This window comes from Typopeltis vanoorti, chromosome 19 (genome assembly GCF_054136105.1).
Source record: "Typopeltis vanoorti isolate ZY-2024b chromosome 19, IOZ_Tvanoo_1.0, whole genome shotgun sequence".
Classification (NCBI taxonomy): Eukaryota; Metazoa; Arthropoda; class Arachnida; order Uropygi; family Thelyphonidae; genus Typopeltis; species Typopeltis vanoorti.
Genome location: NC_143567.1, coordinates 106,465,009 through 106,489,367, shown reverse-complemented (window position 1 = coordinate 106,489,367; position 24,359 = coordinate 106,465,009). Strand labels below are relative to the sequence as shown.

General features: G+C 36.6%; 1 protein-coding gene across 1 annotated transcript in view; it reads right to left on the bottom strand.

The window, feature by feature from the left end:
* ppk25 (DEG/ENaC-family ion channel pickpocket 25) overlaps positions 1-24,359 on the bottom strand; it is a 100,003-nt gene that overhangs the window by 33,024 nt on the left and 42,620 nt on the right. The window contains exons 3-4 of the mRNA XM_090409395.1: positions 1,930-2,168; positions 831-982 (exon numbers count right to left, since the gene is read on the bottom strand). Of these exons, the coding sequence (XP_090265521.1) occupies positions 831-982; positions 1,930-2,168 (391 nt within the window). The remainder of the gene's footprint in view (positions 1-830; positions 983-1,929; positions 2,169-24,359) is intronic.

The window sequence follows — 24,359 nt, the reverse complement described above, 5'->3', positions numbered from 1 at the left end:
ATGAACGGGTATATAGCAAAACGTGTGAAACTTTAATTCTTTGTCCTACCTTAAGCAAATTTGATGGTCTACGTCTGTACCCATTGTGGAAGACAGTACTTTGTAATCATCTAATCCCTCCTAAAGTTATTTCGTCTGAATATATATTTTTCAATACGTTAAGAAATTAATGACCTTTTTATATATTTTTTTATCTTACATTACTACTTAGGTGGCGCTTTATGGTAGAGTCTATTAATGTTTAATTGCCATTTTTTGATCTTGTACTGACAATGTCTGCAAAACCTAAAATTCTACGCTACTGCGAAAATTCCACGCTAATAAAACAATTTAAGTGATAAAAGTTTTTCTTGCTGTTAATAATATTCAATAAAACTTAATTATTATAACATGAAATGGTTTAAATTAAATTAAATTAATCAACTAAATGGTTTTAATTGATTAATCATTGATACTTAATTATTATTTTTCAATAATTAATAATAATTATCGGTTATTCTGGTTATTTATTAAGATGTCTAATTTTTAATTTTTGTGATGTAATTAATCAGTATATGGCGCTTATTTATTTTTTTATTTTTATCAAGAAAGATATTTTAATCATTTTTTGTTTCAACTGTTATTGTGAACTTTTTCTTACTTTGTCCATTATTAAAGAATAATCCGAAATAGAATTTCTTAATATATCAGTTCTCTTAATTTATTACAGATGAATATAATGCGTAACTGATGCCTCTCAGGGTAATTTAATTCAAGCCTTATAATTAAACTATTAAAAATTAAATATCTTAATTTAAATTTTTAAAATGATATTTAAAAAGAACTCTTACTTGTTTGAAGTTAATTGAGTAATGCGATCCTGTTTTTAAGGGAATTCCCTTAAGAAATGGATTTTCTATAGTTCTGGAATCATGAAAAGATATCCACACACTGGGAAATAGGGATGGTTGTAAATATTCTTCGGAATCGACGAACACCTCGGCTTCAATTAAAATCAATACAAAGTATATTGATATATTTGTTTATAAATAACTAAAGACTAAAAATATTTGTAAATAATCTTTATTAGAAATATACTTAAGAGGGTACTTAACAGAAAAAATATATTCTAGAGGAATTAAAAAATATATATATTCTTGTGTTCTTGCGGTTTTCATTCTAATCTTGTAAAATCCTAACATTTTCAAATATATGGATATATTTGTTTTTTCCAACATACAGGACACTTAATTAGAAACTTTTAAAATATGTGCCTATACTTCTTTTAAGCAGCATATATCAAATATCTTCTAAGCAACTATTTAGGAATGCTACTGATCAGTAATTGTTAGGAGTGTTGATCTCCATGGCAAAAACAAAGAATCTTTCGGAGTTAGATAAAGGCTTATTGTAGATGCCTGTCTGGTTGGAGCAGCAACGTTGAAGCCAGTAGAGTTCACTGTTTTATCAACAGGTGAGATATCCTTGGTGTTTAATCAGTGGAAAAATACCCTCATTGTTTCTTTTTCATACGAACTGTAATCCTAAGGCAGTCTATCAGAAACGAAATAGGTGTCGTCTGAGAAGACGTTTACGGGAAATAGAACCTACTGTGCAGCAATTTATTGAAGAAATGAATATTAGTTGTTCAATTATGGAAAAGGTTAGGAATAAGAATTCATATAATAAGAGGGTAGAATGTTAGAAATAAGGTATAGTACACAAGAGAGAGTGAACATGACTTTTTTACATGGAGTGTGGTTGGTGAAAGGAAGGCATGAGGCGGTTAAATGCACACACATTGAATCCAAATTAAATGAGTTCTGACAGGTATTATATTTGTTACATTGTACTTTGCCTGTTACCTACCCCCCTCGATGAGTCTTAAAGCCTGGAGTTGTCTGTACAACAACAATAATAATAATGAATTGGACAGACTAATATCCTTACCCTCAACAAACTGAGTTTTTTCATTCCATCTTTCTCCCCAGTGAGAATTAATCGTGACGCATACATGAAAAGAGAGACTTTTATCACTTAAGACAACTGTTTTTGTATAGCGAAATCTCTGGTCACTGGTGGAGCTATAGGGTGTACAATAATCAATGCATTGCCAGGGAATTTTCACTTTGTCGCAAGTTTCTTCACATCCTGCTAATGACGTCTGGTTATAATGCACAGACGGTGAACTGTAAAATAAATATTAATATAAGGATTAATACAGTATAATACAATAACATATTGATAAATAAGTTATGATGAAATTTGAATGCATATTTAAAGTTACAAACCATGGTTCTTAAGGGGTCCATGATTGTGATTTTGTACAGAAGGAAACCTAAACATATAGCAGAAATCAGTATAGATAGTAATGATAATAATAATACTCGTAAGCTCTTTTGTATGTATGGCAAATCACAATCTATCAATTGGCGATAAAGAAAGAGAAAGAGAAAGAAACATAGATTACTCTTCCTTACCTACAACGCAGGATTAAAAGAATCTACAGGACACAAGATGAATAGCTTCAGTAATCTAATGGTTTCATAGATTTAAATTCAAATTTATATTTAAATTCATACAAGTATGCAGCATGTCATAAATCTGCTCATTGACTGTCTCACCAAAACCTTCATACATCTAAATTCTGACAAGACAAAATTAATGATATTCAGAAATCCAGGGATTAAAACCAGTTAAAAAAAATAATAAATAAAATAAATAAATATATATATATCAGTGGCGTCGCGTGCCCATTTTGGTTGGGTGTGCCGTTGTGTGGGTTATGCAACCCGCTCCTGCTACAAATTTCACGCCAATTGGAGCGTATGCATGGGCGTCTGCAGAAACGTTTCCAGAGGAGAAGGGCAAAGCTTGGAGACAAATAATTGCATCAATGAATTTTCATAATTATTGATTTAATTAAATACTTATATCAACAAACGTCTTCTAGCATTTTTGATGTAATTATTTGTCGACTTAAACTATAAATACATTATTTTAGTTTTACATCGATTTTAATGATCTTTAATTCATTGGAAAAAGAGTATTCGGAATTAATACAGTTTTAAGCACAATTTCATATAAAAAAATAACCGGCATATTTTATTAAAAACCAAATAATTAACGCCAAAATCCTAAATCAAATTATTTCAGTTTAAAAGCAAAATAATCATAAAACTAACGAGTAAAATAGTATTAAATTACATACACCTACCTTTCAAAAATGTAGTTTTCTGTTTAAATTTGTTTCGCTATAAATTTACAATTGACAGTTCACTCAGTGATTCAATAAACACAGAGGGCAAACAAACACTGGTCGCTCTTCAGTTCCTATTTGTTTCACAAATGAGAAACAGATGAACCGAAAACAGGAACACGTGCTTTATTGCTGCAATAAAACATTCTATGGCTACCCGGCTATGGGCCGAAACTGGCCAACCGATAATAAAATTTTAAGACAGAAAAAGCTTCCCATTGTCGAGGGTGTAAGGTCACATATCTCAATCACTTTTATGATTATAATTTGTGGAATGTTGTACTCCATCCCAAGGAGAGTACTCCATTGACCTCCCCCTGTGTGGACGCACATGATTGTATGATTGCATTTTTATCGATGTATGAAAGTTTTGAAAGTGCATAGTGCATCTGCGCTCATCTTAATTGGTCCATTGCAACTTTGAATACTTCTGCAGTGGGAGAACAATTCGGTTTGTTTTGAGATTTATTGCAAAACAATAATGAAGGAGAATGCTATATTTGGTTGGTATATTTGAAATACTCAAAGATGAAAATATGTGAACCATCATTTATAAGACATGGGAGAATAGGAAAGAATAAGTGGGAGTAAAAATACTTTCAATAATGCTAAACGAATTATTAATTAACATTCGTAATATGTGAGTCCTATTAAGTTGCTGGGTAGAGCGAATAGCACGATCCTATAAATTCTAAACATGAATAAGTGAATTTATGATGGCATAATTAAATAAAAAATTATGAGAGAGAGAGAGAGTATTGCAGGAATAAATATGATTTGATGAAGCAGCAAATCATTTCGTAAACTTTGTTGCCCATGTTATGTGTATTCTCTGGTTTGTGTGTATATTTTGCTCCGTTTTCCAAGAATTTTATTTTGTTTACTGAGACTCAGTACATAACATGCAATCATTATTGGAATTATCTACACTTTTGGGAATCCTACATGACTTAGTTTTTATTTTTTATAGTATCAGCGGGTCGTGTTCGTATGTCTTATTAATCTCACATGTGCTGGTATATTTGTAGGTCAACAACATCTCATAATACACAGAATATTCATTTTTATTTAGGAAGAGTTATTTTTACTGTTTGTTGTTTCCGAAGACTAGAATAAAAATGCATGCATACCATTAAAAAACTTCGCAACCCCAACAGATGCTATACCGTATAGCAAGAGAAATATTTAGGTTTTTTCTCCTAACATCTACTTTCAAATTTTCAGTTCCAGAAAACATGTGGAACAGCTGTTTGTAATACGGCCATCATACAGAAAGCGCTCAACGCATGACAAGTGACAACGCTCAATTGGATTGGTTGACACCATAACCAAGCAGAGACACCAGGTGCTGGGTGAGCTAAAACTGTTAGCTCACCTAGCCAGGCCTTCTCAGCGGTTTAAAAATAATATAACGCTAAGCATTTGATCTGCTGCGCCCTCTATACATATTTTTAAAGGGCGCAAAAGTTTATGTATTTTGAAAGCACACCCGGGGTATTAACATGAATGTGATGCAAAGTACTGCATTGAAAAGTGTCCTCTTCATGAAGCAGTAATCCTTAGTTATTTTAATGAAGAGGACAATGAAGCATTAATACATTGGGCTTAATTTTAGGAATCACGCAAAGCCTGCAAACAATTAGAGGAGTCTTTAACTGGAATAAATGCAAAAATATAATATTGGTGATACTGATCACTGATATTTTGTGGATGAGCACCGCACACCTAGGACATCCGCAATATTTGCCCCTGATATATATATATATATATATATATATATATATACATACTTAAAAATTAATAATTATACTGACTAAGAACACCGAGAAAGGTAAAAAACCTTTAATATAACACGACTAGTTCCGTCGAAACGCCAGCTTCTTCAGGTGTGTAAATAATAACAAAAAAATGAAAAATAACAAGGTAAAAAACATGGACTTCTCAAATTAACAGAATAGGAATAGCATCAGTCATATTTGAACTGGTGCCTGCGTGGCAGGACTAGCGTTAATTGCAAGTGAATGACAACTGATTCCAGAGCACCAGAACTCAATCACTGCGCTTTGGGCGTCAGGCAAACTGTAGCTTAAATTGTTGTTTATGTGTGATTGGTCCAGAACTATCTCTTTTGATTCCACGATACTTCTCTCAAGTTCGTCACCGCATTTATAGATATTGGTCGTAAGATTCCAGTCTATCTGGCGTTGAATCTCTTTTCGATTAGAGTTAGCAGAGAAAAGAACATGACTGGAGAGTGCGCTTGCACGGGTTCTTTTGTAAGAGATGTCACGGTGTGTTCCTCAAGATGTATTGAAATGCACTTATCACTGTGTCCATAATAAGGTTGACTGCAATTGTAGACGACTTTATAAACTCCTGGAAACGGAAGCTGGATGTGTTTTGGCTTGGGGCGACTCAGAAAAGAACTTAGCTTTGGTAGGGTGGTGAAGTAGGTTTTAATGTTGAATTTCTTCATTATTTTGGCCAGGTTTGGAGATTTTGAACAGCAATTGGATATGAGTAATAGTATTGGAGTTATCTTTGTGTCGAGGTTGAATACGTGGATATAGATGTTTAGTGATGCTTCGAGAAGAATAGCCATTGTTTAAGAATGTGCTTTTCAGATGGTTGAGTTCTTTTTGAAGGTCTTCTTCTACTGAAATCTTAAGAGATCTTGCTCGGTGGGACAGAGAGGAAATAATAATAATTAAATCGAAACTTTAAGACAATCAGGCATTCTAGTGATCTTCAAGTTCAAAAAAGCGAGGACGCCGTTCATCTCTAATTCGGACGTGAATTTGATGTTCTGGTGTTGATTATTTAAATGATCTCGGAAGGTTTGTAGCTCCTTTAGACCATATTCCCAGATAAGGAAGATGTCCTCCATGTATCACAGCCACAGTTTAGGTTTTAATGTTGCGTATGAAATAGCTCTCTCTTCAAAGTCTTCTAGGAAAATATTGGCTAAGACCGGAGATAATGGGCTGCCCATAGCTAAACTGCTGGTTTGTTTATATATTTTCCTTCAAAAGAGAAATAGCCGGAGTTTATGCAGTGCATTAATAGAGCAAAACGTTTCTAGGAAACTTTGTTTTTAAGTAGATTGAGAACTTCTTCTGTTGGCACATTTGTAAAAAGAGAGACAATATCAAAACTAACCATTCTGTCAGAATACTCGAGTTTTAAATTTTTCGTCTTCGAAATGAAATCTACAGAATTTTTCATATAATATGAGGAATTATCAATTACCTTGCCGTTTCCTAAAAGCAACTCATTGGTAATTCCTCCTATTATATCAAAAACTCAGTAGATTTCATTTCGAAGACGAAAAATTTAAAATTATCATTTTAAATGATAATTTTAAATTCTCCGAATTTAAAATTATATATATATATATAACCAACCAACATCCAATCTCCCAATCTCCAACAAAAAAATACCAGTAAACCACCACCACTGTCAATTAGGTTGAAACAGAATGATACCTTGAAAATTAAAGAGTGGCCATAAAATAACTTTCCCTCTTTGGAGGCATCTGTAGCTAAAACCAATAAACGGAATGAGACCAAATATTTTATATTGAGACTTTTGAAGGCATGGGGAAATGATTTCCGCGAAAGAAAGATTTAGTGCCAAAAGTCGCCGATAGGGGTAATTTTGGCAATTATGGAGCCGAAAACAAGTGGATAATTACATTAAAGGCAGATAAAATGGAATAATAACATTTTGAAGGTGTAAGCGACATCCGCGTCACTCATTCCAGCTGCATATGTCGCGAGTTATAATAATAATAATAATAATTAAACTAAAACAACAACTTGCGAGAGACACAGAAATTAATGTAGTGATTGAACTCACAGGAAATAATGTTTTATTCATCAGAATCTGGGTTCCCTGGACCACATAATGATTTCAATGTGCTGATCTTTCTTGTGTACAGCAAATTGCATCCGGTGTGCAGCATGCTCTGCAGCTGAGCATAAGGAATCGAATTGGATGTTCATAACAGCCTGTTTTATGTTCTCTTTCAAGATATGTAAATTGGAAACTCCACCAACATACACAAAGGATTTCAAATACCCCCACAGCCTTCTAAATTCCCGAAGGGCCGCGATGGCATTGCACTGTTTATGGTAAAATAAATTAAAGCACGCTGAGGCAAGCTAGAATCCAAATTGAGCACAATTCGTCAATTCAATGAAAAGCATTCGAACAACTGTCTGAATATTCCCAATCCCCTTTTTAAGTGGAATTGGTGACGCCGCTGTCATGTACACACAGTAAAATTTGCATAATCCTTTTTACCTTCGTTTAATGCAAATATTTGACTGTTTTCGGCTCTGTCAGCGTCAAAATTTCCCCTAACGGCGAATTTTTGTTACTAAATCTTTATTTCGCGGAATTCACTCCCCATGCATCTCAATATAAAATGTGGTCTCATTCCATGTATTAGTTTTAGCTACAGATATCTCTAAATAGGGAAAGTCGATTTATAGACACTCTATACTTCGATGCAGATATGAACTGGGATAGCCACATAAACTATCTACAAAAGAATCTCCGAACAATAACTGGCAAATTCCACATATTAAAAGACATAGTTCCCACACTCCTAAAAACACACATACACAAACCCACTATGCCAAAGGTACAAGTAACAATGTTGGGGGGGGTGGGGGGGGGGGGGGGTGGGGGGGGGGGGGGGTGGGGGGGGGGGGGGGTGGGGGGGGGGGGGGGTGGGGGGGGGGGGGGGTGGGGGGGGGGGGGGGTGGGGGGGGGGGGGGGTGGGGGGGGGGGGGGGTGGGGGGGGGGGGGGGTGGGGGGGGGGGGGGGTGGGGGGGGGGGGGGGTGGGGGGGGGGGGGGGTGGGGGGGGGGGGGGGTGGGGGGGGGGGGGGGTGGGGGGGGGGGGGGGTGGGGGGGGGGGGGGGTGGGGGGGGGGGGGGGTGGGGGGGGGGGGGGGTGGGGGGGGGGGGGGGTGGGGGGGGGGGGGGGTGGGGGGGGGGGGGGGTGGGGGGGGGGGGGGGTGGGGGGGGGGGGGGGTGGGGGGGGGGGGGGGTGGGGGGGGGGGGGGGTGGGGGGGGGGGGGGGTGGGGGGGGGGGGGGGTGGGGGGGGGGGGGGGTGGGGGGGGGGGGGGGTGGGGGGGGGGGGGGGTGGGGGGGGGGATTCTCATGGAACACTTGTTCACCTTCCACAGAACACTAGTGTTCCGCAGAAAACACAGTTTGGGAAAGCCTGCTATAGAGTACAATGACATTCAGACAGTAAATAGAATTCCCAGGAAGAGAAAAAAAAACAAGGCTTGCCAGCACCCGAACGAGTCATAGATCGTCTTACAAGCAAGTCCACAAGAGAAAGTCTCATAAACGTCAGCGGACAGAAAAAAAAATAGTTGTCAAGGACCTCAACACATTGCAAGACAATACACTACTCTTCCTATCCAAATATTTAACACCGTTTAACCAGAATCTGTTGTACCAAGGAAGAAAAGAAAAGAAGAAAAAAAAATCGTGGATCAGTTATGCCAATATATTCTTGAGGTAGACATATACGATGCAAATCAAAAGCTTTGAAGACATAGAAAGGCTCTCACAGTCAAATAAAAAAGTCTCCTGATTAGTTCAAAAAAAAAACCATAACAATCCTGAATGGGAACCATCAAGACAGATGTAATAACACCAGAATATGTCGGCAATTTCACTTTTACCGGAGCTTTCAGATCATTCATTTGACATCTAAAACATCATCCTACTTCCAACACAGCAATGAAATCAATAAAACAATATCCAACCGGTGTCACCCCCAGATAAGCTTACTAAAAAGCTTCGAGGATACATGCTGAAACATTACATCTCAACCGAAATCAACTGAAAGAAAAAAATCCATTCATTACATTGAAGTGCTGTAGTTACAGCGCATAAATACATTAAAAGCAAAACTTGTAAAATACATGTAACTTATTGGTATACTATAAATACTGTGAAAAATGTAATATTGTTCAACTGCAAACTGTAAATTACCATCTGTAGTAACTGTTATTAATACATTATACCAAAAATAGAAACTTTGTATGAAATTCACTGTAAAAAAATAGCACAATGTGCTTTTCAATGCATAATATACCGGATTACGCGGATTTTTGGAAGTGTAGTGAATAAGGTCCTGATGTTGTACTTAAGAACTTAGCTAATTTTTTGGAAACTGAACTGATGTATGGGATGGAGATGTTACCTTTAAAGTTGGTTATTTCTTCAGTGCGGTGGCTAGCAGGATTTAGAAGAATTTTCTTAATTGTTTTATCAGAATATACATTTTGTCTAAAGACATGTGCGAGGTAATTAATTTCTTTTTCAAATTCATCTGGGTCATTCATAAGAGAGCGTGCTCTATGTCCCTAGGTAGAAATAGTTCCACGTTTTTGCGGAGGAAAATGATGGGACTGACTTTTAAGATATCTATTAGTTTGTGGAGGTTTTCTATACATTGAGATTCTAAATTTTCCAGAACAGCATGAAAGTTTTATATCCAGAAATGGTAGGGGATTGTCATATTCAAGTTCGACTGTGAATTTTGTATTAGGATGCTGATTATTAAGATCATTAAGAAAATCCATGAGAGAGTTGTGGCCGTGACTCCAAATAATAAAAATGTCATCTACATAGCGTTTCCAAAGTTTGGGTTTAAACGAGGAGGATGATGTTGCTTTCGTTTCAAAATTCTCCATGTTAATGTTCGCAAGAATAGGAGATACAGGGTTGACTATCGCCTAGATATTGGTTATGTTTGTAGATGTGTGTATATATATATATATATAGATATATATATATATATATATACACATCTACAAACATCTATATATAAAATATATATATATATATATATATATATATATATATATACTAGTTTCGGCGTGTAACAGCCTTCTTCAGGTGACATTATAAAAGAAAAAACATTAAACATTGAGGGTTAAAAGACTATGAACAAACACACAGACAGTCTTTATACATAATTAGCATGAAAACGTTGTAGTTGTATTTGAAGCTGTTCTTTCGTTTGTTGCATTGTTGGGAGAGTGCGTGTTTGCTGCATCACGTGAACTCCAGTACATGATTACAGCTGAATGACTATCTGGGAGGTTGTAGCTTAAGTTGTTATTTAGATGAACAGGATTGAAGAAGATTTCTCTAGATTCCACAATTTTTCTCTCTATCTCGTCACTCCAATGGAAGATATTAGTAGATTTTTCCCAGCAGAATTTGTGACTTTGGTTATCATCATTAGGATTATGCCGAGAAAAGGATATGACTTGATAATGCACTCGCTCGCTGTCTCTTGTAAGTAATGTCTCTCATGTGTTCTTCCATACGCATTTCGACAGATTTGTCTGTCTGCCCGAAATAAGGAATATCGCAGTCACATAATATTTTATATACACCAGGGTATTTGAGTTGATGATGAGAAGGTTTTGGGTGGCTAATTAAGGAACGGATCTTTGGAAGTGGAGTGAGCAAGGTTCTGATATTGTATTTTCTTAGAACGTTTGCTAATTTGTGTGAAACAGTGCTTATGTAAGGAATAGATATATTGCCTTTGAATCTATTTGTTTCTTCTGAGTGATGTCTAGGAGGATTAAGAAATAATTTGTCAATGATTTTCTTGGAATATCCATTAACTTCGAAAGAAGTTTTCAGATGGTTTATTTCTGTAAGCAGTTCATTTGGGTCATCAAGAAGAGAACGGGCTTTATATCCCAAGGTGGAAATTATTCCAAGCTTATGAGGAGGGAAATGATGGGACTGACTGTGCAGATATCTGTTGGTATGTGTGGGTTTTCTATATATCGATATTTTTAGTTTACCAGAAGAGCGAGTCAGTTTGACATCAAGAAAAGGCAAGGAATTATCCGATTAAAGCTCAGCAGTAAACTTAATACTTTGATGTCGGCTATTGAGATGTTCGAGGAAAAACCATACGGAATTAATGTCCATGGCTCCAAACAATGAAGACATCATCCACATAACGTTTCCAAACTTTACGTGTTAAAATAAAGGAAGAGATAGCCTTGGTTTCAAAATCCTCTAAGTAAATTGCGAGTACAGGGGATAAAGGATTACCCATAGCCAGTCCATGATTTTGTTTGTATATATTATCTTGAAATTTGAAGTAACCGAACTTAATGCAATGTGTAAGCAAGGCTAACATTTTTTGGATAACTTGTCCTTGAGTAATGTTAGGACTTCATCTGTAGGGACATTAGTGAACAAAAAGTTATGTCCAAGCTAGCCATGATGTCATTTTTATCAACTGTAATATCCTTGATGTATGTAACAAATTCTAGAGAAATCATCTTCAATCCTGTTCATCTAAATAACAACTTAAGCTACAACCTCCCAGATAGTCATTCAGCTGTAATCATGTACTGGCGTTCACGTAATGCAGCAAACACGCACTCTCCCAACAATGCAACAAACAAAAGAACAGCTTCAAATACAACTACAACGTTTTGATGCTAATTATGTATAAAGACTGTCTGTGTGTTGTTCATAGTCTTTTAACCCTCAATGTTTAGTGTTTTTTCTTTTATAATGTCACCTGAAGAAGGCTGTTACAGGCCGAAACTAGTAGTGTGTTTATATTAAAACCTTTTTACTTAAATCTCGGTTCTAGTCATTTAATTCTTCATAAAACTATGTATGTTAACCAAGTCAATGATCATTCTGTCATATATATATATATTTTTTTTTTTGAAAGATATTTAATGACTAAAATAATCGAGAATTATTTAAAAGCTTTAATGATAAAAAACACAACCAGTTTCGGCTTATTACAGCTGTCATCAGGTATCTTTTAAGAAGAAGAAAACAATAATAAAAACTGAAGATTCTAAGAAACTGATAAGAACAGATAAATTGCAGTACATAATTGAAATAAAAAACGTTGTATTAACAATCTAGTTGTTCTATTTTAGGTTTCATTGTTTATTATATGCGTGGTAGCAGACTTTCGAGAACCCCAGTACTGAATAACAGTAGTATGGCTATCAGTGATGTTATAGCTTAAATTGTTGTTTAATGTCAGGATTAAGGACGATCTGACTATCTTTCTTTCAAATTCATCATGGCAGCGGAAAATGTTTTCAGATCTATCCCAGGAAATGGAGTGACCATGAAAATCATCATGAGGATTGTTAGCGAAGAGAATATGGCTCGATAAGGCACTGGCATGTGATCTTTTATAAGAGATGTCTCTTTTATGTTCTTCCATACGAAGTTCAATAGACTTATTAGTTTGACCATAATAAGGAACATTACAGTCACACCATAGTTTATATACTATGGCGAATGTCCACTTATTAGCTCTCCTCCTCCCCCCCAAATCGTAGTTTCCCTCATTTTGCACACCCACTTCCACTGCATTCAGCAACACTTTCTCCAGACTCTGAACACTAAATCCATTCAGATGCAAACCATCCTTCTTGTATAAATCCTTTTCCCCATCAGACTCATTCTATACATCCACAAACTTCACATTATTCCTCCTACATAACCTACACATCGAGGCATTTGTATTATGGTCCTCTTTCTCAGCTGTATTCTGTCATACCGCAACAACAGGCTCACTGTCTTAACACACTCTCTCCCTAGATGAATTTTTCTGTTCCTTACATTTAAAAATAAAAAAAAAATTCTGAAGATATCTCAAAAAGGGTTTTTTTTTTTTAATTTGAATTCCAGACAATATTTTAGCCAGAAAACATTATCTTCTGGATTCTACCTTCCACTAAACACATACTTCTTCATATGGCTCTCCCAGGAGTATACCAGATTCTTTTTTCCTGCAGTCTCTTCTATTTTGGCCAGACTAGTTTGTTTAGATTTACAGCAAAAGCAACTCCAGCTAAGAAGTCAGTGTATTAATTGCATGTATTCTAATAGCCAGTTTGCCTGCCAGACTTGCCATACCTTAGACATCCAGTGTTTAGAACACAAATTATGTCCATTTTCTACAAATTATGGGACAACACAAAATTTTCCATACAAGTACTTTAAATAAATACTATAAATACTGTAAAGCTGTTTGCAGTATTCAGTCAGAAGGATGTTAAAAAAATTTCTAAATTTTGGGAAATAGTGGCTCAAATAGTTCTGAAAGAGACATTGTGATAGTCTAAAGCCGAAACTACTTGTGATGTTTATCATTAAAGCTTTTAATTAATTCTCGGTTTTTCATTCATTAAATATCTTACAAAATGTATCAAACTAACCGAGTCCATGCTCATGAATATATATATATATACAGGGTGTTCGGGATAAATTTGACATATTTATAATTAATTATATTTTTCCGTAAGTTACATGTATTAACACACACTTCTCTTCATTTAAAAGTTTGGACCCTTCTTCATTCATATACAAGATGTCAGAAAGGATGGATAGCTGGAACCCACCTGAATCATGGAAGAGAATAACTTGTATCATGATGATTCGTGCCCGCCATCAAAATAAGGATATTACGACTGCTGCCCAATGCTCCCTGAATACAGTAAAAACAATCAGGCATGAACTAGAGACTTGCAATGGTGACTACGAGGATGTAGCAAGAAGAAAGATCCCTAGCAGACGATCTGATTGCGTTCGTACAGCAGAATTCCTCGCAAATCTGCAGGAACAGGTGTTGAAGAACCCTGGCATTGGAATTCGGGCTTTGTTCGTGGAGTTGCTAACTGTAGTCAAGCCCTGGATAACAAGGGTAGCCAATGGTAGGCCGTATGTATGGCAGCAGGATTCGGCCCCTTGCCACACCTCTGGGAAAAGTCAAAAATGGTTGTCTGAAAATTTCTACGACTTCACCAGTCCAAATGTTTGGCCTCCAAACTCCCCAGACCTTAACCCCATGGATTATTTTGTATGGGGCGCAGTTGAAAAAGACACCAATCGCACTTCCAGTAATACAAAAGCCCAGTTAATGGATAAAATTAAAACAGTTTTTGCGGCCCTTCCCAGGGAGACTGTAGCATCAGCTTGTTCGAGGTTCCGAAGCAGAATTGAAGCTGTGATCGATGCTAATGGTGGTTATTTTGAGTAAATCTTGTTGATAGTATTGTAATTAACTCTGCCTGTAATGTTTTTTTGTCAATTCATTAAATTTAATAGATACAAAGAAGATTTTCTTTTTCCTTACGAAACTGTCAAATTTATCCCGAACACCCTGTATATATATATACATTCAGCTAGACTTGCAACACTTGCGCCTGCAAGCGTTGCAAGTCTAGCTGACCTCGCATGTAGTGCAAGACCAAGGCAACTCATGGTAAAAGTAGAATAAGCTCTGATCACTAATCTTAATATTTACCATTAATGCAAAGCACATCTCCTGGAGTTATGTATGATGCTTTGTATTAAAGGCAAGGGGCCACTACCCAGACCGGTGTCGACCTTTATTGAAGTGTATGTAAGTAAAGACCTCTCCAAAAATTAGGACTATCCCTAGACCACTCCATAGTGGCCGAAAGACCACTATGGAGTGGTCTATCCGGTGTGATCCGGTGGGCGTGGCTTCCTGACGTCATTGTGTGTGACGTCATGAGTTTGGAATGTGTTGGAATTTCCCTGTGGGCATATGTGTCAATGGCTTCAGTTCTTCTGTTTTGGTACGCGTATGGCATTGTGGGTGATGATAGAGATAAGGATTCGTATTTTGATTGGTGGACACTTCTGACAAGATGAAGATCAAGATAAGATAAGGAATCGTGACGTGATTGGTTGATAACGTCATTGTATGCGTGGCTTCATGGGTCTGGAATGTTTGGAATTTCCCTGTGGGCATATGTTTCACTGGCTTCAGCTCTTGTGTTTTGGTTCGCATATGGGATTATGGGTGATGGTAGAGATAAGGATTCGTGTTGTGAATAGTGGTGCAATTCTGACAAGATGAAGATCAAGATAAGATAAGGAATGGTGATGTGGGTGTGTGTTGTTATGAGATGTAGATAAGTGATGTCATATGTTAGTTGTAAATAAGTGACGTCATTTGTTATTTGTAAATAAGTGACGTTATTGTTTTGAATGGAAAGAATGATATTAGTGGATAAGAAATCGTGCCGTGATTGGTGGGACACTTCTGACAAGATCAAGATCAAGATAAGATAAGGAATCGTGACGCGAATGTTTGTTGTTGTTATTGATTTTGGAATTTCGCTGGGGCCCTTGTCTGTCAGAAATATCACGTGATGTTTTTGGTTCGTTTATTGCCTTGTGGGTATTTTTGGGGATAAGAATCGTGACGTTATGTGTTTGGAAATTCACAGTTTCGAGGGTTTTCTGAATAATTTAATTATATGCTATGTCACTCAAACATACAGTTTTTTTTTCCTTCTATAGATGGTTGTACTAATTTTCCAATACATTTTGAGGTATTTCTTTCATGTTAAACGGTGGGATTCTTAGAGTAAGTCGTGATGGCGGCAGTGTAATAAGCTATTCGAGCTTTTCTGAATAATTAATTATATACTTAAAATACCTGTCCTTAAACAGACACATCCATACACATTAGACATAAAAAATCGCTAATGTATCCATGTTGATACTCTAATATATACCCTATGATTATTCTTATGGGGAAAAAAAACTATTCAGTATTAGAATTACGGTTACCCAAAAACATACGAACAGTGATTATTGTTAAATCACTGTTCAAGTTATGTAATGTTATTCAAGTTATGTTCAGGTTAAAAAAAAAAAACTTGCATTTCTTTCCAGAATGAGAACAACTTGGTACTATCTAGGTTTTCTGAATATTCCAAATTGTTGATTAACATATATTCACAGAACACAAACACAAGTCTGAAAAGACATTCACTTTTCATTATAGGTTACTGTGGCTAACATATATTCACACCACAAAACACACAAAACATAGTTGAAAGATATTTCTGTAAATAACCAGAAAAGCTAGTGGACTACTTAATTTACTTTAGTATCCAATTGGTTCTCTGTATTAATACTTTCCTCACTGTTGCCCAACCTTGGTGGGAAAGTCTATGCACTGTTTTGTTTAGGTTAAGTGTTATTTCCGGTTTCGAATTCCGATTGCTGTTAGAGTATGGAATTGTGACAAGTGAAATCATTATTTTTTTTTTTCAAATTGAATGGTTATTTTCTGTATTTTACTTTTAAAGGTCATATTCTAACAGAATTAATAAATATATAAAGTGTATGTGAATTTATTTTCCAACACTGTATATTTCTCATTAAGTCTTATCTTAAAGATAACTCTCTTATCCGGTCGCCATTTGTTGTACGTAGGTGAGAAATCGTGTGTTTTGGTTCGAACTCTTGGTTTCCGTTGGGAAATTACCAATATAACTATTAATTTTACCTTCGATTCCTTGTGCTTTTAACCTATATCTGTAAGTGGAATTTATTTATTTTATTTATTTTTTTCTTTAGCATTAGTAAATTTTAAGTAACTGATATGAGACAAACAAGGTTTTGAACTCTCCGCAGTGTTTTTCTACAGCAATCTTTTTAAGAGTTTTGTAACGTGTCGTTGGTTTTAAATATCTAATAAAAAAAACTCTCTGGTTACTTTGTGGCATTAAATTTCACAAGGGAAAAAAAATGTTATCCTCCTTCTTAAAGTTGTATATAACACATCAACGACACTCAAATATTCATTTAAATTTACACATTTTATTTGAATAATATATTTTTTACAAATTGTATTAACTGAATCTAACCATACAGAAAATAAATAAACTGAAAAATACATCAAAGGTTCTTCCCAGACTTGTGGAATTGCCATCATATGGTTTTTGACAATGTGACTCTCATCGGAAAGTTAATTTTTCGTTTTTGGCATTCGCTGGGAATTGATTACTTTAGTACAATTAAGGGTTGTGTATTTATTTCTTTGAATCCAATATGTATACCTCAGAGAATTATTAACAGCACAGAATCGTTCGTTATATTTCCAAAAGCATTTAAAAGTACATGTTATGTTTTCACGTTTTGGGCATCCAATTTCATTTAAATCAAGAACAGGCCTCCCTATTAACTTCTTTAATGTTTTTGATTTTTCTCTTCCTTTGGCAAGTAATATATGATATTTGCATGTTGATTCTATCATCCAATCTCTTAGTTTGTCCAAAGCTAGTGAACCAATTTCCCACTTCAGCTGATGGTTATATTTTATTAACCAAGAATTCTATTTTTTAACTCTTTCAGGTAATTCTTTCCAACTACAAGGTGATTTTGTCACTGCATATCTTACACTAATTCCATCAGAAATACAAATCTCTTTAGGAAATAAATTTGAACTCTTATTCAAAAAAAATTGTACATCAATTATCCCAATGATAAATGAAAATTCATATTTTTCCCCCACTGTCGATTTTTCATAATCGTTTTCGTTCATTCTTCTTCTTCGATTACTTCATATGGCACCACAATTAAATAGTTATTTATTATTATTTCACTGATTATTAGCTCTGATCATATACTTTATTGTAACTTTCGTTTAACAATTCTAAACAATTAGAACTTTTCACAAAGAAACTTTCAAAGAATTTGTGGCTCACCCATTATTTTTGCATTACCAAACACAAATCACAAAACAGCAGCTGCAGTGGATGAACGATTACCTTACGTCCAAAGTCACTCGACTCTATGGTATTTTATTATAGTACTGTTTACACTTACCATCCCCTGCCCTGACTGTTCCTTCAAAAATGAACCTTTTGCGCAGATGACTCAACGACATGTTTTCACATGGTGTTGGATATACTGTTGGTGTGTTTTTATCTTACTTTGTTTAGGGAAAGGTAAAATTTGTATATGTGTTATCTATAGAGTACAACCATTTTCTCTATGCCAAACTTTAAAGAAGAGTTAAAGTCATGTTTTGTTGGTTTAATTAGGTGCTTCTCTCTTTCTCTCTCTCTCTCTCTCTGTAAAATAACCAAATTCTAACAGTTCGGATTTTCGATTATGTGAACGAATTGTTTTCAGATAACTCAAATAATGTCAATAGGTAGCATTAGACAATTTCTAAAATAATCAAAACATGGATATTCGTTTTCAACACTTTTTTTTCCTGTCCAGGCATTAATTTCACAGTTGTGATTTTTTTTAAATAATTAAACAGAATTGCATTGATATAAAGTTGTGGATTTAAATATTAAGATCTAATCAGAATAACTAGGTAAAAATTCACTGTGGAAAAACACAACAACAAAAACACACATCTTTGTTCATTTAAGTTTACAAATGCACATTTTATTTTGCTGAAATACTATTTACAAGTATATTCACTGAGAAAAATTCGAAACATGTAATTACCTAAAAATATTTCACAATATTTAGTTTAGACTCTTAACATTTTCCAGAGAGTTCAATGAATAAAATTTTTGTTACTCACTGTTTCTTGGTTACATTACATCAAAATAGCTGGTCACGCAAAAGAATTTTTAAATCAGATACCATGGTAACCACCCTTCCATATGTTTGATATTGTGTCAGTCTGGAAATGACACCATGCCTCCCTGAACATTCTGTGTATTCTTTTCTCAGCAAATATACACAAACAGTTTTTGTAAAATGTTCGTAAATGTCCTAAAATAAAGAATCTTTATCGAATTGGATAAAATCTTGAAAGTCTAATTTTACCATTGATGAATTTAAATGATTAGCAATAATTTTTCCCATTATATGAACAGATGGTAATTCAGTTTCCAAAAATAGTAAATGATTATCAATGTCATATATTTTTGGTGAAAATCTCTCAGCTTCTTCACAACTAATAGAAAAAACCTTACTTCCATCAGCTCCTGTATCATCAAGTATTAGTTCCCCATCTTGGCATTGCAGAATATAACACTCACCGAGGTCCATTTCGTAATCAACTCTTCTTTGCAAGTAGCCGAGGATATCAGAACACTTACTGCATAATTTTTCCCAAGTGGTCCTAGATAAATACATCACAATGTACATGTCTTCTAAAATAATCAGTTTCCATCCTTTTAGAGCTAGGTGAAGAGTTTTGTCTTGTGCTATTTTCCTGAAGAAAGAAAATTTCAATGACTTTTGTGGCTCACCCATTATTTTACTTTACTCTACTTTCCTGGATACCAATCACCACAACACAATACGATAACTTCACAGGATGAACGAATTGTTGTAACTGCAAAGACACTTGACTTGTTTATTTTTCCTTATAGTACAGTTTACCTGAACCTTAACCCTGACTCTTCCTTCCAAAATGAAACTTTTGCGCAGATGATTCACGGACATGTTTCCAAACACAGAACGTCACGATTCTTATCTCTAAATATAACCCACAAGGCTATAAACGAACCAAAAACATCATGTGATATTTCTGAACTAGACAAGGCCCCCAGCGAAATTCCAAAATCAATAACAACAACAAACATTCGCGTCACGATTCCTTATCTTATCTTGATCTTGATCTTGTCAGAAGTGTCCCACCAATCACGACACGATTTCTTATCCACTAATATCATCCTTTCCATTCAAAACAATAACGTCACTTATTTACAAATAACAAATGATGTCACTTATTTACAACTAACAAATGACATCACTTATCTACATCTCATAACAACACACATCCACGTCACCATTCCTTATCTAATCTTGATCTTCATCTTTTCAGAATTGCACCACTAATCACAACAGGAATCCTTATCTCTACCATCACCCATAATCCCATACACAAACCAAAACACAAGAGCTGAAGCCATGCACACAATGACGTTATCAACCAATCACGTCACGATTCCTTATCTTATCTTGATCTTCATCTTGTCAGAAGTGTCCACCAATCACAACACGAATCCTTATCTCTATCATCACCCATAATGCCATATGCAAACCAAAACAGAACTGAAGCCATTGACACATATGCCCACAGGGAAATTCCAACACATTCCAAACTCATGACGTCACACACAATGACGTCAGGAAGCCACGCCCACCCGAAGCATTTTGTCAGAAATGCCTCCCATACTACTACCGTATAACTCAGCGTTGTACTACTCAGTGACAGGCTCACCCCGTCACCGAGAAGAACTTCTAAGCACTGGCTCTACCCAGTGGTAGGCTCACCCCACCCCCAGCCAGAGCCATAATCCCAGTGGTGGCCCTACTCAGAGACAGGTAAAAACCTATCCCCAAGCAAAGCCTCTCACAGCCATCCCCCCTGCCCACTAGTTCCGATGCCTATCGAGGTCTCATCAGTGGGAGCCAGGCTAGAAATGTCAAGATTTTGACAATTGTCAATTCACATTTATGTCTTTAGGGGTGAAGCAAGGTGCTTTTCATATTCCCTGCTATCTGCTGTGGTTACAGTGAGGGTCAAATCTATGAGCAGTTTGCTCACCCTGATTGGGCATGGAGATTATGCATCGCTATAGCAGGCTAATATAGCTTTTGGTCTTCTATATTTGAATATGTCCGTTGGATCGTATGCTGGAGCTTGCTGAACCAAACCGTTGGGATGTGTGGACGTCTTGAGGAAAAATTTGGATGTTAAGGATTGTAGAAAAGAGAAAATATAGGGAATATTTGTGTCTCTGTGGAGTTGATTGTTTCTAACATACCATGGGGCATTCAGAATCATTCTCAGGAAATTGTTCTTCACTCGCTGTATTTTGATAATGTTCGCATTAGAGGTGTGGCTCCAGACCCGAGAGGCATAGGTGATTATAGGACAAATCATCATCTGATATAGTTGCAATTTGATTCTGTTGCTGAGCTTGTTATTTCTATTAATTAGCGGATAGATCTGAGCAATGGCTTTAGATGCCTTTGCGCACGTAGACTCGAGGTGTTGTTTGAAAAATAGCTTTTTGTCGAGAATTACACCCAGGTAATTTTCCAGGGAATTTTAGTTTTGAATAATAACACATCGCCTGCAGGAGACATTGGCCTTTTTGAGAAAAGAACGGCTGAGCTTTTCAGGGGGTGGACTTCCAGTCTCCACTTGAAGAATCAGCCCTCCAGCTTTAGAAGGTTTTCTTGAAGCTTTCTGTTAATGAAATGGGGTCTGAGAGATCTGGTTAGTATTGCCGTATCGTCCACATACAGGGCCAAAATGGAAGTCATCTGATTGTGCAGTATATCTGACATGTATACAGAAAACAGCAATGGAGCCAGTAGAGTTCGCTGTGGCATCCAGCAATGATATGGCGCTGTAGAACCATATGTAGAACCATTGATTTTCACTTGCATTGATTTATTCTGAATATATGAATGTATTAGATGAACCATTTTTAGTGATGTACCAGCTGAGGTAAGTTTGTGCAGGAGACCAAAATGTCAGATTTTGTCAAATGCTTTGGATAGTTCTAGGAAAACAGCTTCCGTACACTGGCGCCAGTTGTAGCTGGTGGTAATGTATTCGATAATTCTGTAGATTTGCTGAGTAGTACTATGGTGTTGCTGGAAACCAAACTGTTCTTTAGGGAGGATGTTTAGGTCATTTACTGAGGTTTGGAGTCGTGAGAGGATGACTTTCTCTGAAACCTTACCCAGATTAGAGATAAAACTGATTGGACGATAATGTTGCGGTAGGTGTGGGTCTTTGCCTGGCTTATGAATAGGAATTACATCAGCCAGTTTCCAGGTGGAAGGAAAATAGTGAAATCTTAGGATTGCATTTATTATACTGCTCAGGTGCACTACAGCTTTCCGAGGAAGCAGTTTGATCACCCTGTTTGAGATGCCATCTGGTCCAGGAGCTTAATTGTTCTTAGGTTTTTTAATAATATCATATAATTCAACAGGTGATGTAGGTGCAATATGGTCAGCTCTGGTATCTGGGAGATTTAAAGTGTGTCTGACCTGTCTGTAGATTTTGTACAAGTGATTGAAATCTAAGTTGTTATAAGATGGTTTGCACTACTCTTTAAGATACTTTAGTATGGCTTCTGCCTTATCTACATCTGTGTGAACTAAGCCCTGGTTTGAGATTATGGGGGGAGGGAACTGTTTTTATTTCTGATGTTTCTCAGTAAGCTCCAGATAGAGTGATCAATAGTTGAGACAGAGGATAACTTTTTATCCCAAACTTGGTTTCTCTAAACAGAATAACTGCCCTAGTTATTCTGTTTAGAGCTGTTTTATCTTGTGGTACACGCGTGTTACGGAATCTTTTCCTAGCTCTGTTTTTGTCTCTGATCAAGTTCATGATGTCTTCAGGCAAATGATCGGGCTTGCGGGCAGATTTGTAGGAGGTAGCTACCTTTATAGCAGAATTAATTTGTTGTGTGAGATTTGCAACTGCAGTTTCTACTTCTTCTTTTGTGCGTATGTGATTAACAGGTCCAATATAAACTTTGAGTGCTGCTGACAGTTTTTCCCATGCAATATAGGAGTGAGAAGGAGGACACAGGTATTCTTGATTTCCCAGCTGTAGTAGAATTGGATTGTGATCGGATGATAGTTCATCCATAGATATGATGCTATATTGAAGTTTAATATACTGCAGTATAGCTATATCCAGAATGTCAGCAGTGACGAAGGTACTGAGATGAGTTGGTTCGGTGGGGCATGCCACGACAGCGTTGCTTGATCCTAAGTAATTGGAAAAGATGCAACCATTCTTGTTTGTGGTTGTAAAATTCCACGTAGGATGATTGGAATTCAGATTCCCAGCAATAATGGTGGGCTCTCTAATGCATAAGATGGAATTTAGGTCAGAGTGAAGTAGAGATGTTTGGGGATGGTTGTAAGCTGAGTAGATTTTCAGTTTGCCACTGGAGCTGGTGCCTACTTCTACGCCTGTGATCACGTGGTTAGTGGTTGGAGGATTGCTCAAAGAGTGGTGCTCAATGTAGTTGTTAATGAAGATGGCAGTGCCGCCGCCTCTGTAAAGCAGTCTGTCGTTTTTGTATAGGTGATATCCCCTGATTGTAGGATTGTCTGAGGGTCTTAAATGAGTTTCACTGATTAAAATAACATCTGGTGAAATCTCGTGAAATCTCGGAGTTCCAGAAGTTTGTTTTTGAGGCCATTTGCGTTTCAAGCAACTATCTGAAGAGATGCTGGAATGAGTTTGTTACTATTCATTTATGAGAGCTGTGAGGATGACCTGCGTTTCACGAAGAAATCTTTTAGTGGAAGTTTCAGTAGGGTTTGATAGGCTGAAATTTTGTAGCATGTTTGCTAGCGAGGCCGTAATAACAGCTGTTAGATTTTTAGATGCTCTTGGTTGATTTTATTCCGGGTCACATCAGCATAACTTCTTGTTTCCTTTTGGGTGTCTCTATTGTTGGAGGTCTCCGACTGTGGTCGCTGAGTCTCCGGTTTTGATGCCTGGCTCTCTGTTGTTCTGATACCGTAGGTGGAGGGCTGATTGACTGCCTCCATCGGTCTGTTCTTTGGGTTCTTAGTACATCCTTTGTAGTTCGCAGGATGAGAGCCACCGCAGTTGGCACATTTGGTCGAGGTGGTCCTCGGCTTTGTGCAGGTATTGCTTAGGTGGCTGTCCCCATATTTCAAACATCTATATTCTGCTCTACAAAGATTCTGAGCATGGCCAAACTTCTGGCACCTGTGGCACTGCCCAGTAGATGATCTTTTCCGGAGTGGTTCTGTGAGGATGAGACCACGAACTGTTTTTAAGTTGTAGATATCCTTGTATATTATATGAATATCAACTAGGACTAATGGCATGGGAGTCTTGTCTGCTTTGTACATTCTGCTGACCTTGACTGGAGGCAGATCCTGAAAATTCAGGTCAGCAGCTATTTCTGCTGTGTCAATGTCTTCACAGACACCACGAAGGACCACTTTTAAGTTTTTTTTCGGAACTGAGCGCAAAGGTATGATACTGGATGCCTCTGTCGTATAATTCTTTGGTCGACCTTCTATAATCTGTCGCTGTTGCTGGCTGGATCCCTATGCCTTTATCCATGTATTTTGGCATTACTGAAACCAATGTGTAGATTGGACATTCTGGATCTTAAAGCTGTCCACTTCTGCTGTTCTCTAAGGATGATTGGCGGCACCTTTTCTTTGGGAGAAATAGCGGCGTACGAACTCTGAGAATTCTGTTCCATTTCATTATTGTCATTGTGCGGTTCTTCTGTTGTTTTTCGCTTT